General features: G+C 41.4%; 1 protein-coding gene across 3 annotated transcripts in view; it reads right to left on the bottom strand.

Annotated features, from left to right (window-relative positions):
• Positions 1-714: 714 nt before the first annotated feature.
• ANO8 (anoctamin 8) overlaps positions 715-17,741 on the bottom strand; it is a 95,675-nt gene continuing 78,648 nt past the window's right edge. For all 3 annotated transcript variants that reach the window (XM_075280417.1, XM_075280415.1, XM_075280416.1), the window contains 5 exons: positions 16,742-17,473; positions 14,355-14,546; positions 13,512-13,643; positions 12,180-12,290; positions 715-12,043 (listed from right to left, as the gene is read on the bottom strand). In XM_075280417.1, coding sequence (XP_075136518.1) covers positions 11,393-12,043; positions 12,180-12,290; positions 13,512-13,643; positions 14,355-14,546; positions 16,742-17,473 — 1,818 coding nt within the window. In that variant the 3' untranslated portion in view covers positions 715-11,392. The remainder of the gene's footprint in view (positions 12,044-12,179; positions 12,291-13,511; positions 13,644-14,354; positions 14,547-16,741; positions 17,474-17,741) is intronic.

The following is a 17,741-nucleotide window of genomic DNA, read 5'->3' on the forward strand; positions in this document are numbered from 1 at the left end:
ACAAACTACATTAATTACAGTTAAAAAATTAACCAAGTCCAAGGAACTTTTTTTTATTTTTGACTCCACCCAAAATTGGTTCAGACTTTAGCTCTGCAGCCCTTACAGCCATATACCATCGTTGTAGATGTTGTAGATATTGGAAACCCCTTTAGGCTAAGGCTCCACGTAGCGTTCTGCAGCAAAAAAAAGTGCTGCGACAACACTTCATGGTCCCTCCCACAGCGCTTTACACAAAGTTTGCAGAATTTTTCTCTGCGGATTGTTTCAATTATACCTATGGGGAAACCGCTGGCATTTCTGTAGGTATAATTGATAAGTCTCATACCTTTTGTTATGCAGGTCACCTCATGTAGATTTCGAGAAAAACTTTGAAGTGTTACGCAAATGAGGCAGCTCTGTTCTTTCTGCTTAAGTAGGATGAGTGGTGCAGACAGAAGATGGAAGGGGTCTGAGTGGTAAGAGCAGTTCTCCTGGGAGCACCAAGTGCCTTATTTGTAGAAGAGTGGTTTTCTCCAAATCTACAATAGTGACGTACATAAGAAAGGTATACAGTTTATCACTGTAATCTGTAACACGGTGTCGGTAGGATACATGCTCATGTTTTTCTACGTGAACATGTATCCAGTGTAACACTATAGTTGTTCCCAGCTCACATTTTTTCTGGAAGTCTCTAGCAGGGCTCAGAAATAAAACCATTAGACTGGCTTTTGTTGAAATATAATTTTATTGCATTTCTGCTGATTTTACAAAAATATGAGAAAATAAATTAAAGAAATAAATATCCCCTATCCCAGGCTGTTTTTTTTTTTTTTTTCCTTTTTAAAGAAGGTAAGCTGAGTATGTGTTCAGGGTCTCCACCGTGGGAGGTGTATAAAGGATATCACGCAAAGCTCTGCAGGCCTATAGTAGAGACAAGGCTTGTTATCTGATCAATTGTATCTAGTGCTTAACTATAAGACCAATAAGAAGGCTAAATGTACCGCTGCAGCAAAAAGAACATTTATGGAAGAATTGCAACTACTTTTCTCTGTGATGGCGCATTAGAAATCATGTAGACAGTTACCATCTAGATGCAGTGCCACCTTGTGTCAGGCCAAAGCTACTGCACAGTGACAAGAGACTATAGTACACAGGAGCCAAACTCAGGCTGAGCACAACTCTCTAGGTTTAATACACTTATGACTGTTACATTGTGGCAACGACACTTTATTAATATTCCCCAGGACCAATGTGTACTAATGACAGACATCTAGTATTATCAGTACAGTATCCTAGTATGCAGTGTATGAAGTACGGCCTCTAGGGGACGCCATCTGTGTCTTTCCATTGACAAAAGAATCTTCTGCCCTATTCAAGTAAATAAAGCCTTCCACTAGTCACTAGCTATGCTTTCCCAGCATTCATGGACTTGGAGGGAGGGGGGGCATATACATGAAGTATTTCAGCTGCTTTAGGTTCTACAGTGGTAGCTAGAGATGAAGAGATGAGCAAACACTGTTCGGATCAGCCGTTCCGAACACCACGCTCCCATAGAAATGAATGGAAGCACCTGGCACGGCAATCGTCCGCCGGCAAAGTCAGCGTCACAGGTGCTTCCATTCATTTCTTTGGGAGCGTGGTGTTCGGAATGGCTGATCCGAACAGTGTTCGCTCATCTCTAGTGGTAGCCAAAAAAATGCACCACCAGTGGATTTTGTCCAATGTATGTGATGTGTATAAATTGAGTCCCTGCAGATGATATGTATACCTCCTACTACGAAAATCGACTGGCAATTTTGTACATGTCACGTGGCATTTTTCAAATACTCGTCATACAGGAGAGAAGAAGATAGAAATGGAAAAAGACAAGAAAACATTTTCGCTACAATCATTACATTTTGTGAAATGGTGCGTTTTTTTTGGCCGCCACTGTAGATAGGAAGTCTTATACTTCTCGCTTCTGCCAAATCGACTCCTGGCTTAAAAACAACAAAAAGAGCTGCGTTTCCACAACGTTGAGGCCTCAGCCTTAGGCTAAAGCCCCACATTGCAAAAAAGCAACTTTTTGTTGAAGATTTTGCAGCATTTTTTTTTAACCCAAGTGAAGAATGGCTTGAAAAAGAATGGGAGATCTACAGGAAGTAATTATACTTTTCCTTTTTATTAAGTCCATTCCTGGCTTTAGCTCAACCTCAGCAAAATCTGTAACAAAAAAAAAGAACTTTTTGGCAACTTTGGGGTTTTTAGCCTTAAAGGAATTGTTCAGTTTCAGTAAATAAAGGTTTGTATACTAAAAGGTTACACAATTTTCCAATATACTTTCTGTATATTCCATTCCATGAATACACAGTTAGGGATAGTTCACACGGGGGCAAAGAGGTGGATTTTGACAGCGGATTTTGCCTCAAAATCTGCCTCCATACAATGGTGGTCTATGGAGCTGCCCTTTCTTCAGATGGAAGCTGTGGCTTGGTGAGCCGCGGCTTCCGCCTGGCGGCAGCAACCTCCGGTGTCGGCCCGTTCATTTGAGCCGACTCCGGAGGGGGAAGCCACGACCGGGACGGTCGTGGCAGGCGGGTTTTGTCCCAAGAGTGACGCTCCTGCTGCCAAAATCCACCCCACCTGCCCCCGTGTGAACTAGCCCTTACACAGCTTGTCCCAGCACAGAAGTCCGCTCAGTATTGTAACAAGCTGTGCATTTTTGTGTCCCTTAGGCCCCGTTCACATCTATGTTTGGGGATTCCATTCCCCTATTCACATGAAATATGCAGAGAGAAAAGTCCTACAAGCAGAACTTTTCTTGTTGCATTTTTTGTGCAGAAACAGAGCGGAAACCACATGGACCCCATTTCAGTCTATGGGGTCCGCAGATTTCCTTAGGTAACCGCTTTTTTATGCAGATTAGGTTTCCGTTCAGGGGGTCCCCAGGCAGACTCCTCAAACGAAAACCTGAAAGCAGATGTGAACCGGGCCTTGCATGATTTTTATCCGATGAAAGGAGGAATTGATACAAAAAAGTATATTAGAAAATTGTATAATTGGGGAACGGCGGGTCTCCTGCTTCTAATAAACATGGTTAAAAAAAACAATCGCGTCCCATTTTGTATGCTCTAGTTTTTCTGTCTGGGGCCAGGTGAGTTTTTCATTACAAAGTCACACAGAATCATTAGTACACAAGGTCACTTAGGACACAGTCTTCACAAAATGTATGATGCCCAAGTCTTCATTGTGACTACCACTTTAGTACTTTTTCACACAAATATATGGAATTACTGTGCAAAAGAAATAACTGTGAACAAGCTGTCATTCCCCTTGCTGGATACGGGAGTTTCAAGTACACTTGTAACAGTTTTGGTACCTCCACACCTATAGCGGATGTAGATGGTTATAAGTTTACCAAAAATGGCTCCAAGACTTCATAGATCATTTCCGTTCCATATGTGTTAAGCACTAGTAGTTACATCAGTTTATTTTTTTCCTTGCATAGATTCTTTGATTTTTAGCTTAACTCTGAGATTGTATTGTCATCTGAAACACACAACCTTCCAGAAAGGTGTTGGAGGCATTAGTTGTAATAGAAGTTAAGCACATTAGGAGAACTAAGGGGTTCCTAATGGGTTTCTAGACAGTTGGGTGGTGATATTGGCTCTTATCTTACATATAAGAGAAAAGGGCTGTCTTATCAACACATGCCAGCTTATAGAGACTTATGGAGAAATAGAAGACATACATCCAAGCAGGCCAGGTCATAGTCATATAAACAGATTACCGTGGCGGACAGAAACATGAGAAAGATAACACGGCAATAGCGTCCATTGCCCTGATGACAAAGCAGGTTTCATTCATGACAAAAAAAAAATGGCACAACCCCTGTACACAACTGTTGACTGCCAGGGTCAAATATGGGCCAACTCTCCAGATTCCTACTTAAGCAGGGATTCACCAGCTTAACATGAGAGGTTAATCTCCTCAGGACACAAGCTCTATTATAGGACTCCACTTATTGTCACAAGCCCAATAAAGAGACAGAATTCTCCCATTGCTACTGCACTCCATGTCAGCAATTGAGTTATTTCCAAAAATGGTGAGAACACGACGACTTACTAGAACGCTAAACCTAGCGGTAAACCTTCCTGAACAATGTCAATTTCATCTACTTGTATGAGTCTAGATTCACACTAACCAAGTCTCGGACATGAGGCTTTGGACCATGTGTGCATCAGATTTACTAGCCTGTACGCAATGTCTGAAGACAGACTCCTAGTATTATTCGACTCGTATACAAATGTGTCCATACACATGCCTGTGAGATAACATGGGTGATATCTGTGTACCATTTGTGACCCATACATCTTGATAATGAGCCTGGGCCGCAAAACAGACAGGAATAGGAGGTGTCCTGAGTTTTACACCCGGGCTCATGGCCCCCACACAGACCTGTGATAATACATGGTAGGGTGTACAAGGCCTGTATTGATGTCTGTGTGCTATGAGATGTGTGAGATGTTATAAGTATGGCTAGGACACTGACAACGCAAACATTCAGGTGCATAGGGGCTTAGTGATATAAGATGCTAGGAGTCTCTGCCTCTATGCTACATACTGTAATCACTCCAGGACAGTATATTGTGTGGCGGCAGGGTCTTGTAGCATTATAGATAACTATAGATAACTATAATGTTAGGAGTCCATCTTCCTACACCGTGTACAGGCCGGTAAACCAAGCTCACACTTGGAGAAAATCTCACATCTGAGGATTAGTTAGTGTGAAAACAGACTTTTAAAGAGTTGCCATAGCCTTCCCCAAGAAACATTGCTAACATACCACATATTTGTTTTTATTCTGGATTGTCAAAGGACAGTATGGGCCCTAAGTAGGTTATTTTGTACTGTATAATGGTCCATGAATCACATATTGGTGATATGATAAGGTGCATGAGATCTAATGTGATGAATATACTGCGATCATCCAAAAATATTCCCAAAGAGCCATAGAGATGGATGATATTTACAAGAAACGCAATGATGTCATCATTATGAAAGATATGTCATGTAGACTAATCTATCAAATATTCTGATAGTGACCAGAACAACCTTTATGGCTAGAGTAATGCGGCGACCCTATGTTTTGGTATATCCCTTTAAGACCCCACTGATCCTGAGAATGAAAGGATGGAGACCCTATCACTTTTTCTCCTACATAGTGGTGCCCAGGGCCATGCACTTGGTGGGGCACTTCAGTATACCTCCATTCAAGGCCAGTAGCTATATGCACAACGCATGGCCAAGAGCCTTACTGCTCAGGGTAACCTATATAGAGAGTAAGAGAAGTAGACTAGTACTGCAGGCCTTCCATTCTAAGGCTTGGCGGGGACACGGCATTCAGACCTCTCACAGATCTGGGCGTTATAGCATATCCTAGAACACAATAAAAGACTACACCACTAGGCAGAGGCTGGCCTATAGGAGTACTGTGTGAGTGTTCATTCAGCAACAGCTTATTTTAGAAGTATTATTTCATGCATATACATTCTTCAAAATGTCTGAGAAACTGCGTAAGGAAATGCACATATATCACAGTCAATTAATTTCTATAGGATTTCTATTTATCAGACATTTAATACTGAAATACAGCATATTGAATAGCCCCAATTAAATCAATGGGGCAGATTTATACAAAAAAAATGCCCAAAGCAACCAATCACAACACAGCTTGAATTTTTTAAAAGCACTATAAGATATGAAAGCAATGCTGTGATTGTTTGCCAAGGGCAAATAGTTTTCATAAATCTGCTCCAATGCGTTTTTCACTGCGCTAAGAATAAGGCGTAAGATGGCTCCCCCAGCTGTTTGTGTACTCCTGACCACCTCAGGCCACTGCTGAGAGGGGTCTTCCAATCTCTGCCATATACAGCGCTGATTCCCATGCTCTGACAGTTTAGGACATCTTGGCCTGAGGAAGAGGCCCGTTCGGCGTTGAAACGCGTAGCCTATATTTTTGCCTATTTTTCTACTGTCAATTGGAATCAATAAAGACTCAATAATTTGGTTTTATTTTTTCATGCAATTGGCTTCTGTTTTACTGTCACACAGTAGCGCTCTATAGATATCCTGGGTTTTTATTATTATTTTTTATCTTTCATATACAGGCTTAGACATACCCCTTCAACTGTCCATTACACTGCGGCTGAATGTTGGATGAAGAGATCATTATCTTTCTTCTAGACTCAATTAGTCCATAGTCAGTCTCCCATTAATGACATTGTTTTCTGTCCTTTGACACTTACAGAGAATGTTCTGTGGGCCGTATACTCTCCTTAAAATATCTGGAAATATATTCAATTATGTTCCAAAGTTTACTACCAACTTTTGTCTAACGTTCCTTCACAGACCACATGCATAACCCTTTACCGATGCTTACATACATCACATGCCACACCAAAAACTGCTAATGGACAAGCAGCGTCGCCTCTATTCAAGTAATAGCAATGGCTGAACAATTTACTGGGGCTGCTGTATTGCGTCTATTGCTTAAAGGAATTGCCCAGGCAAAATGTAAAATATGCTTAGGGAGGTGAAAAAAAAAATCATACTCGCCTTTCCCCCGATGTGGGGTCCGGTCCTCCCAGTCCATTGTTAACTTCTGACACATGTGACTGCTGAGGCCAATCATCAGCCTCAGCGGCGGCACGTGACGTCCCGGAGTCTCTTACTGAGGCCACTTTGGCTTCAGCGGTCACGTGACCACTGAAGCCAATCAGCAGAAGGGATCTGGGACGTCACAGCTATATCCCAGCAGAAGACCCGAATCATGCTGGAAAGACTCCAGAGCACCAGGGACAGGCGAGTATAGTTTATTTTTTTTCCTTCACCTCCCCAGCCTATTTAAAATATAAAAGGTTTGCCTGGAGAACGTCTTTATATAGAAGCAGTGTTACACTCACTCTCTGTCCAGTAACAGCTTCTGGCACCTCTAGGACAGTAGAACAGATTAGCTTGTGGGGTTCAGGTTACGGGCCCCAACAGATCACATACTTATGCCCCATCCTATGGACATCAGTTTGAAGATTCCATTTGTGGTCGGAAAACCCCTTTATGGCCTAGTTCTCCTAAACATACAAGTCCTAGCCATAAAACACGTATATTACAATTCTGCAAGTCACCAACATCAACTTGCCAAGATCAGCAATCACTTTGCCCGTACAGAGACAAAGGTTATTGTTTGTATAATGAGAGGTTATATATGAGAGGTTTCCACTATACTTTATATATCAATTCCTCACAGTTTCCTAGATTTCTGTTTACTTCCAGATCTAGAAAACTGAGGAATTAATACCGAAAATATATTGGAAAACTGCAGAACTTCATTATACAAACAGTAATATTTGTTGCTCAATATATTTGTCTGAAACTGGACAACCCCTTTAAGGCCATGTTCACATCATGATAATGTAATGTATGTGCTTGGAAGAGCTTCCAAGGTACAATGGAATACATCAACCATAGGCTCCTATTTGGAAAAATGATACACTGTGTAGTTTTACTGTATACCAACCTAAAAGAGGCCAAAAGGACTTTCTGATGACTTCTTTTGGGTTAATGGAGTTCTTCAGACATGCTTAATAGGTATGTTGGTAGCTTTTCCTGGCATACACACTAAGCTGAGCCCAGTAACGTAATCTGAACAGGGCCTAACATGCTGAAGTAAAATGTCTAACACTGGGTACAGCATGTTGTAAAACAAGGCTTTAATAGTAAATCAGCTTACTTTGACATTTTTACTTGTCTCACATTGGTGATCCTTTGCCTTGTAACTTTTACAAAAGAAAAATCCGCCAAATTTAACCTAAACTTAACATCTTCAAGTCAGGGAATTGCAGAACAAGTCAGACAACAGAGACAATGTTTACCTTCCATATGGCACAAGGAAAGGCTGGCAATGAAAATACGTATTCATCATTTTGGCGAGATTCTCCCTCCCAAAACATCAAGGCACCTTCCTGCCCCTACAAGTCTTGGTAGACCTGTTGTCCTGCATTATGAATATACAATTCACTAGTCTGCACTGTCCTTATATAAATACTTCCTCCCTTGTAACATCTCGGAGTATTTACTTGTGGCTGCTGAATCCCACCTAAGTATAACTTACATGTTACTGCTTCTCCATATTTCAATCCCCTTGCATTTACATGGATATTATATGCATAATGAATCTGTCTGTCTGTTACCAGAATGAAATGGAATATATATATCTAGCCCTACTCAATTGCATTTTCGATGGTCTTCTGTATTTTGTTCTCAATGCATCCATTTATCCCCACATTCAGGAAAAATGTTTACAGCTGTTCTAGAAATATCTCCTACCTCTTCATTTTGCCACCACAGTAGTCTGTAGTAGTACTAGCAGTTCAACTGAATAGGAGCTAAACTACAATAATCTGCATTGGCCACTACATAGTGTATGGAGCCATCTGCTTCCACCTCTACACTGTATAGTTCCAGTGCTGGCAGCAGCTGACACTGGCTGATCAGTAGGGGTGCAAGGTTTTGGATGCCGCAAATCTGATATTGATATTAAAGGCTCAACAACCTCTTTAAAGATACAAGTATAAACCTTCCCTGAATGCTTTCACCTTTTCAGTAGAAAAAAAATTGTATACGCAAACCTCAACATCATCCTGGTCATCAGCATGGACTTGCACAGACAGCTGTTCTTCACTGACATTAGGTCCATGAATAATGGCACAGCCATGTACATAAGACTCCAGACTAGACTGTCTAAAGATATACCTAATCTAGACTCCGGCCTCTGTTATAAATCTGGTGCACTTTTAGGCCAGGGCCCCACCTTGCGGAAACGCAGCTTTTTTTTGTTGTGTTTTCTTTGAGCCAAAACCAGGACTAGATTGAGCAGACATTAGAAGTATAAAGACTTTCTATATATTTTCAATTCCATTCGTAGCCATTCTTGGCTTTGGCTCAAAAAACCGCAACAAAATCTGCAACCAAAAAAGCTGCGTTTCCGCAATGTGTGGCCTCAGCCTTAGACTGCCTGTATTTAAGCATTAGTAAATGTGGGCCAGTTAGCCCATAACAAGGCACATTACACTTGTTCTGGGATCAGTAAGCTAATGCCAACACTGCTGTAGAATGGTGCAGCAGGAATGTGGCTTGAAGGTATATATATATATATATATATATATATATATATATATATATATATATATAGCCCATGGGCAGGGAATGTGTGGACTACTTACCCTCTGAATCCCCCTGCTGCTCCAATGCCAGTGTTTGTTGATAGACTGCAGCCATTCACGGGCCTCAGAGTTAAGGCCTAAAGCAGTCACTAGCTGTCATGTTGTCAGTGCGGCAGCCCATCCCATCAGGGGTTTTAGGAAGGAAGTAGTATTCAGTTTGTTTGTTTTTTATGTTTTACACGTTACCTTTTCATGAGCCGTTTTTATCCCAAGCTTCTGGAAGCAGCTCATCTACTACGAGAACCATAAGGTCTGGGCATATTGAAGTGCCATAGGGAGAAAACCAGGGACCACCTTGATACACATTAGATGTTTGACGGATCTAACCTCTAGTGTGGAACACACACAATGTGCGTATCTTAGAAGAGATATTTAAGAGCCAGTTCAAACCCACCACTGATGTATATCACAATAGTAAAGCAAAGTAAGATAAATTATCAGTTGTGAACTCATTCCAAGTTGTGCCATGTGTGCATGTCTATGGCCGCAGGACCACCGCTCAGATCTCTATTGCTTTAATGACTATATAAAGCCTGTTGGGAAACGTGCAGTCCATGAGCTGACATGCTTGCCTACACGAGCAGGGTTTCTTTTTGCACTTAGTGCTATAAAGTAACTTAAAAAAAATATCAGTTAAGGTGACATGTTCTCTATAACAAAGCATTATGGACGCAAGCAAGTAGCTTCAACTTATTGAATGCTCCACTATCAATATCGACCTAATGCTCATGTACTTGCAGCCTCCTACAGTTTGACTGAATGTTGGCAAAGACAGGCAAACTAACAGGACCAAAATGTTGGTGCACTTTAAGACTACATGTCAGATACAGATATGGAGCTTTATGCCACACCAATATAGAAGCTAAATAATGGTGAGCAAATCTTGTCTCAAGACCCATTCTTGTAAACCCATTATACGAAACCTATAACATCCCACCCTGGAAAAATAAATACAACAAGGTGTCAAACCGTTCAGTATCGAGTATGGGACACAACGATGAGCAAAGAACAAGCACATTTTTTAGTACAGAACAGGAAGCCAAGTATGATAAGTGAAATTGCTTCCTGTAATGTAAATGTCTCCAGATAAGTTATACAAGATGTGAATGACTGAAGTCATCACGTAATAGAGGAAAAAAGTGTAGTAAGGGGTTCAGAAGTACAACCCCCATCATTCACTGTATAGTTCTTTTCATTCACCCATCCCATAACTATCATACGGTGACATGATAAGACTGTTACATATACACTTTATATACTTAGGACACCCCTAACAGAATAGTAAAAAAAGAAAGAACAACTCTCTCTGCTTTATTGTTGGCGGTTTACTACTGAAATGTATATATGGCCTCTAGATCGGCAAGTGAGTTACAGGATTGAAGAAGGTGTTAGAGTTATTACACAGAGATGTGGAGAGGAGCCGGTCAATGGTAAACTGTTGTAGAGACAAGGCTAATGTCCTCTCCACAGCCAGACTGGCCTGCAATAAGGCACTGCAGGAGCGGGTACCAGCTCTACCACCTTCTCCATTCCATAACCACTGCCATGCAGCAAGAGCTTAGTTCAGGTTTGCCATCTGGATCTGATCAGAAGGAAATAGACAAGGTAATGTTCAGTAAAGATTTACTCTGCATCATTATACACCTCAGGAATTTCACTATTATGGGCTCAGATATGTATTGGATAGAATATGTTACTGTGTTTACCATGACATCATTATGATGAGAAGACTCAATATGTGTATGATACTTATCATCATCATCATCATCATGGTACCGTTCAGTATGTCTGAATAATGAAATCCACTCATTTATAATCTTGGAGGTGTATATGGATACTCAGCATCATAACACAGTACAGAAAGTTCATTATCCAGTAAGGCTGGAAGTGTATAGTGATACTTAGCATCATTATACAACGCAGCACCTTCTTGTCACAAGGTGATACATGTGTATATAGCATATTGCACCGGCGTAGCTCATTACGCAAGATGGCATCTCCAGACCATTGGAATCCTCTCGGATATGCACTCAAGACATTATCAGAAGGGAAATCATTTCCCCGTAATAGTAACCCACCTCCACCACTTGCAGTGCTTCCATGCCCTTGTATTATTAAAGGGATGGAGGCAGTTAAAAGGTCAAAGGCGCTCACTGTTTATGTGCCCTCCCCTGGTCATCCGCATCCTCCACAACAGGCATGTCTTCTGAAACACCATTTAGCTGCGACTTTCCAGGAACTGTCCCATCTGATGAGGCTATTACAGCTGTTGCCCCCCGAGGCTGCATTGAAATAGGTGCTCCTAAACCATTGCCTCCCATTTGCCCTTCACCTTTACCAAAGTTAAACAGTTTCCCAGGGTGGAAAGGTTTGGTTGGAGAATGGGCCCTTTCTGGTGCTGCCTCTCTACGTGTTTCAGGAGATTTCAAAAACTTGAAACTCAGGAAGCTAGGTATTTTGGTATCTCCCGCTGGAGGAGACTGTGGGGATTTGGCATTGGTCCCCGACAAGAATTTGCTTTGCAGGGGTATAATTTGCTTTAGTTTGAGCACATTATTGCTGGCCAGCAGGGAGCTGGGCCTCTTCGGTTTGTCATGAGTGCTCCCTCCTTGGGAACCACATTGCTTAGTTTTACTTGAGTTCTTCTCATGTGTTTGAGAATCCTGACCAGACCTTCCTTCCTCTCCTCCCCTCTCCCGTTCTTTTCGAGCATGATAATCCGCGTGGCGTTGTCGCTCTTCTTCCTCTCGCTTCCTACGCTGTTGCTGCTGATACCGATGCTGCGCCTGACGTTCATGTTTCTGTTTAGGACAGAGGAGACAGTAAGATGTTGTTTGTTCACTTAGATGATTGGATTTCTTGCAAATTTTCCTCCACCAATGTAAACATCTCAATGACTGTCAGGGCGTATAAACCAATACAAGTTAAATTTTGTACCTTAAATGCTTCTCGCCTTTGGTATTCCAATTTTGCCATCTCTTCAGCTACCCACCCAGGGATGTCTGGAATCACCACATGTATAATATACTTCAGAAGCAGTGCAAAGTGCTACAAAAGGGAAAAATGCAACTATTTAAAAACTACTGAAATGTGCAAAAAAATAGCATAAAAACGTAGCGTGAAATATATAAACATTAAAACATACAAGTAGGAACTAAAGAATTCTATTAAACCGGTGTATTCTTTTAATGTAAATTTGTTAAATAACATAAAATTTTTATACAGGTTTGGCTAATGGTATTACTGAAAAGTGACAACTACAGAACAAGAAGGTTCGGTCTATTGTTAGGTTCAGAAATATTGTGACTAACAGCAAAATTTTGACAATTTAAAATACCGTATATACTCGAGTATAAGCCAACCCGAGTATAAGCTGACCCCCCTAATTTTACCACAAAAAATTGGGAAAACTTATTGACTCGAGTATAAGCCGAGGAGGGGAAATGCAGCAGCTACTGGAAAATTTCAGAAATTAAAATGGTTTGTGGGTGCAGTAGTTGCTGGGAAAGGGGATGGGGTGTTTTGGTTGTCTGTCTGCCCCTTCCCTGAGCTTCAGGACTGTTTTTTCTTCCCCCACTTGGAATTCACCCTGGCTGAATATAGGGTACCTGCAGTGCTCCTATTAACCCCTTCCCGATGGAACAGGAGCACTGCAGATACCCTATATTCAGTAGACCGAGCACTCTCAGACACAGGGATACCTAATGTGTATAATGTGTTTCACAGGCATTTTCTATTTTTATATGTATTCTAGGGAAAGGAGCGATTTAGAACTTTTTTTTTTATTATATTTTTTTAAAGCTACTTTTTTTTTCACTATTTTATGGGAGATTCTATACATTACTATTGCGGCTGGTCATAGACCACACACCCCAAAAAAATAATTTTTATTTTTTTGCTTGACTCGAGTATAGGCCAAGGGGGGCTTTTTCAGCACAAAAACTGTGCTTAAAAATTTGGCTTATACTCGAGTAATTAACGGTAATTAAAAGTTAAAAAAAATGGAATTCCTTGACCTCTGTTTGGGGCCAATGCAAATAGCCAAGGCTGTCTGTTCTGATCTCACCTTTTCTGTGGGTTAAAAAATTATGGAATATCCTGTGGCTATTCCATATATGTGTCAGATGTAACCTTGTAAACAAAACCATTGCTTTAACTTAATTTCTTACAGTGTTCCTATGAATGACACATGAGAATAGACAAGCAGGAATAATGGGTGTAACTACATACTACTACATCTTATAATGCACATAAGACATGGTTACCTACCTCTAAGACAACAATAAATATGATGGCTGATTCAGGACCCAGCCATGGTATTAATCTCTGAAGCTGCCCACACTGTCCAATCAGGTAACAGTTCACAATAATGGCAATGACGCCCATTGCTTCCATCACATTCTGCAATACAAAGACACAAACCTTAGCATCAATCATGACCATAATCTTTCTTAAAGAGGACCTTTCATGTCCTCAGGCACATGCGGTTTTATATACCGCTAGAAAGGCGACAGTGCACTGGCAGCTTTCCTGTTATGTGCCCCAAAGCTCGAGATTTCAATGTTGTTAATTTTGGCACCGATCTCTGCCCACTGTCAGATGGAAATTCCAGCCAGTCTAGCTGTGAGAAACGCCCCTCCTGACTGTACTCATCCACAGACTTGTACTGGGGGACGGGGGAGGACGGGGACGGGGGAGGACGGGGGGGAGGGGGGGGGGGGCCTTCCTCACAGCTCAGCGTCACTGCTAGATGGTAAGGAACGCCCCCTCTGACAGTACAGTACAGAACTATGGACGAGTACACTCGAGGGGGGGGGGGGAGCGTTACTCACAGTCCAGTTAAACTGGCAGGAACACCCTTTTGACAGTGGGCAGAGATCAGTAACGGCATGAGGGGTCCTCTTTAAACAAAAGGCTTTCTTTCTGCAGTTTAGTTGTTTTTTTTTTAAACAAATATTTGGTTGTTACCTACTGGATTATGTATATACACAAAATAAAGCTGCAGGCCTTGCAACATACTGTACATCAATTCTCCTATTCTAGTACTAGAATAAAAGACATTGAAGCCCTTTAGAAATCTCTCACTGCTGTCCACACCCACCAGCTCCTTACTTGCCACTGTCCTATACCATCCACACGGCGACCAAATGGTCTCTGAAGTCCACTGCACAGCTTGAAGGCATCACTGCGGATTTCAATAATGTTATTAACAAGGGCACATACTGCGGCAAGCGGAAAAGCAGACGAGAAGAGGACCACATATCCAAACTGCACAAACATTTCTTGATAATCCTGGAAGGTATCCTAAGAAAAGCACATATATACAGACATTATTAGATACTGTTATAATCATTATTTGCCATCTATATTTGTATCTTTATAAACTTTATCATAAAATGAAGGCGGGTTATAAAGGAGATTATTTTGGATCCTGCTGCTACTTCAAGACCAGGATACCTTCACTGCAGCTTCCGCTGCTTTTGGCTTGATATGGTAGTTGTAGCCAAGCTCACAACTTGTTAAGGTGAGAGACCACCTGACTTTTCACCCATTTCACACAATCTGGTCCCATGATACAATCATTCCCACCAGGTGTGTTCACATGATGCATCTGTTTTGTTTTGTTTTAAAATGCAAGCGGTTTTAAAAATGGTATACATTGTTCAAAAACACATGCAGTTTTCAGATTTTTGGGCAAAAATACACTGTGTGAACACAGCCAGAGCAGGACCTGATGCTGATAATCAAGCACACACATCTATTTGACATGTTGCTCATCTCCTTCACTCTCTCTATGCATCTACTGTGCTGCCAGCCTGTCAGTGCTCATAAAACCATCCCCCCAACTCATGGTAGAATGCATGTCCAATGGACGCAGATGAGAGGCTTGAATAGTTAAAAGGGTTGTCCCATAACAAGAATCCTCTCTATACTGCTTGTTAATGTGGATTTAAGACTTTTCCTAAATACACTGCTTCAGCAAAACTGCTTTGATTGTCCACTATCTTAATTTATTCACTTCATTGTTGACACTGCGTTTCTATGGCCCTTGGGATTATCTGCTCATTTCCCAAGTGATGTAGCTGCCTGCTCTCAGGGGGGAAGGAGGAGGGGCTAAGTGCACGGGAGCGAGCCTGTGTCTGTAGCTGTTCCTGTGTCTACACCACACATGTGACCTAGCTTCCTGCTCTCAGATAAAGGAGGGAGAAATGAGTGTTGCTTTCTTATATAAAACAGTCTAAATCCTAGTGGGCTATAGGACCTGGTCTCTCTGCTCACTAGGATTTAGCTTTTTTATATAGAGCAGGCTAAAAGCTAGTGGGCAGAAGGACCTGGTCCCTTAGCCCACTAGGATTTAGCCAACTCTATATAGAACAAGCTAAATCCAAGTGTTATAGGACCTTTGATGAGATCACAGGCCCTTCAGTCGTCCCATAGGATCATGCTATGTGGTGGGTGGAGCTAAACTGGAAGTAGTCGGACAGTGTGGCTTTGCACATAAAACCCCGCCCACCAATTGACAAAAACGAAGAAAGGAAGAAAGAAGGCTTTGCAGCAGCGAAGACTGGTGAGCAAGGGACATGGGAATACCCCTTTACAGATAAACAAATAAAATATGTGTCTAACTTTCCTTGATCATCTACATGTGTGAAGAAGGTGCTGGATTAGGACCATCCCCACCTCCTCCTGCCTGCCCTGGAAGTAAAGTTCAGACAAACGCTGCTAAGGGGGTGTTCACACTACCGTTGGTTTCCGCTCTGCAGTGTCCGTGGTTATTGTCCATACAAAATTTTAGCAATGGACACTAGCTGGTCCGTTTGCAATTTCCATTCATTTCAATGAGATTTTATCTTGTGCGTTTGTGTCCATTTACAACCATGTCCATTTTTTCAAGCGGACAAAAAAATCCTACATGCATGACTTTTCTGTCCATTTGAAAAACCAGACAGCAATTGTCCGTTATTTTTTTTAACATTGAGGTCTATGGGCAACGGACATATAACAACTGATTAATGCATAATGAAAGGCACATGATCAGGAACACCAAGGAAGTGATTGTAACAGACTGTGGTGCTCAAACAATTCTGCAAAAGGGTAGGAATTTTTTATGTGGTCTCATTTAGAAAAATTCTTTTCAGCACAATTTTTATCCTTCAAGGATAAGACTACAGGTGTTATACTCACAGCTGAATGTTTGCAGCCAACATCCCATGGCAGATCCGACCACTGCAAAATCCAGCTGGTTTCAAAGGTTGCTAATATTACTAAGGTTTAAATCCATAATTCAATAAAATGATCTCTTTCTAAACCACAAATGTGTCATCGTATAAGAAAGTGTATACAATGCATAATAAAGGGTAAATAATAGTGAAAAACACATTTCTAAGTGCTATACAATGTAAATTAGGTGGATTCATAGATTTAAGTACTTGGATAACCTAGTTAATAGAATTCTGTTAAGGTTTTAAGTACAGTGCAGTGATCTCACCATGTCTCACCTCATACTTCTTCATACAGCTTTCAACCTCAGCTTGTGTCAGCTTTGTAGGATAGTGGTCCTCTGGAGGATCCATCCATGATTCTCTTTTCTGCTTTCTTACACTTTCTTCATCCTCTTCATAAACTTCCTTGCCCAACTCCTGCTCCACATTAAGCCTCTTCTTTCTCCTCCGATGTGGCCTCAGCTTTACAGCAGCTTCCTGCTCCTCAATATCTTGCATCTCCCCGCTGACTTCTTTCTCATCTTCCTCATCCTCTCCTAACTGAAAAACGGATGCTGGGTCGCTGCCTTTCTCAACAAGTGTAGGACTCCCTTCTTGTAAAAAGCCAATATCATCATCCTGCTGAGATGATATACATTCTTCTACACGCCTCTCTTCTTTTTCTAAAAAGCTAACCCTCTTGAGTTTCAGTCCACAATCCATGATGCTTTCTTCTTCTAACTCGTCTTCTTCTGAGATTCCTTCCTCCTCCTCCTCTGGTACACCACAACCTCCATTCAAGCATTTCTTCCGATTTCCAAAGCCAGGATCTAGAGGATCCCCGGGTGTCCGTACTGGGCGCTGATGGAGTGCGTATTTCTGTGCAAGCCTCCTTAGTGCATACCGAACAAAGAGAATAATCGATCTTGGATTAATTTCTCCTTGCTGAACTTTCTGGTACAAATGGGGTTGCGCAACTTCCTTCACATTCTGTAGGAACTGACGTATGACCAGGAGTGTGGCCAGCATCTATGGAGTAATAATAAAGAAAGACAAGTAAAATGTTATTATGGGTTCTACAAATAACGGATATGGTTCTACTGTTAAATGTTAATACATGTGGCAATACAAAAAAATCATTATTATTCTGCTTTTCATTAAAGGAGTTGTCATCCAGTACTTTAACAAAAGAAAAAGATTCTCAGCATGGTATATAAAAGAGAAGCAGCATTACTCACCTGCATTCCCATTCCAAGGCTTCCTGGTTCCCAAATGTTCTCTATTTCTCTTGACACAC

This window comes from Leptodactylus fuscus, chromosome 1 (genome assembly GCF_031893055.1).
Source record: "Leptodactylus fuscus isolate aLepFus1 chromosome 1, aLepFus1.hap2, whole genome shotgun sequence".
Classification (NCBI taxonomy): domain Eukaryota; kingdom Metazoa; phylum Chordata; class Amphibia; order Anura; family Leptodactylidae; genus Leptodactylus; species Leptodactylus fuscus.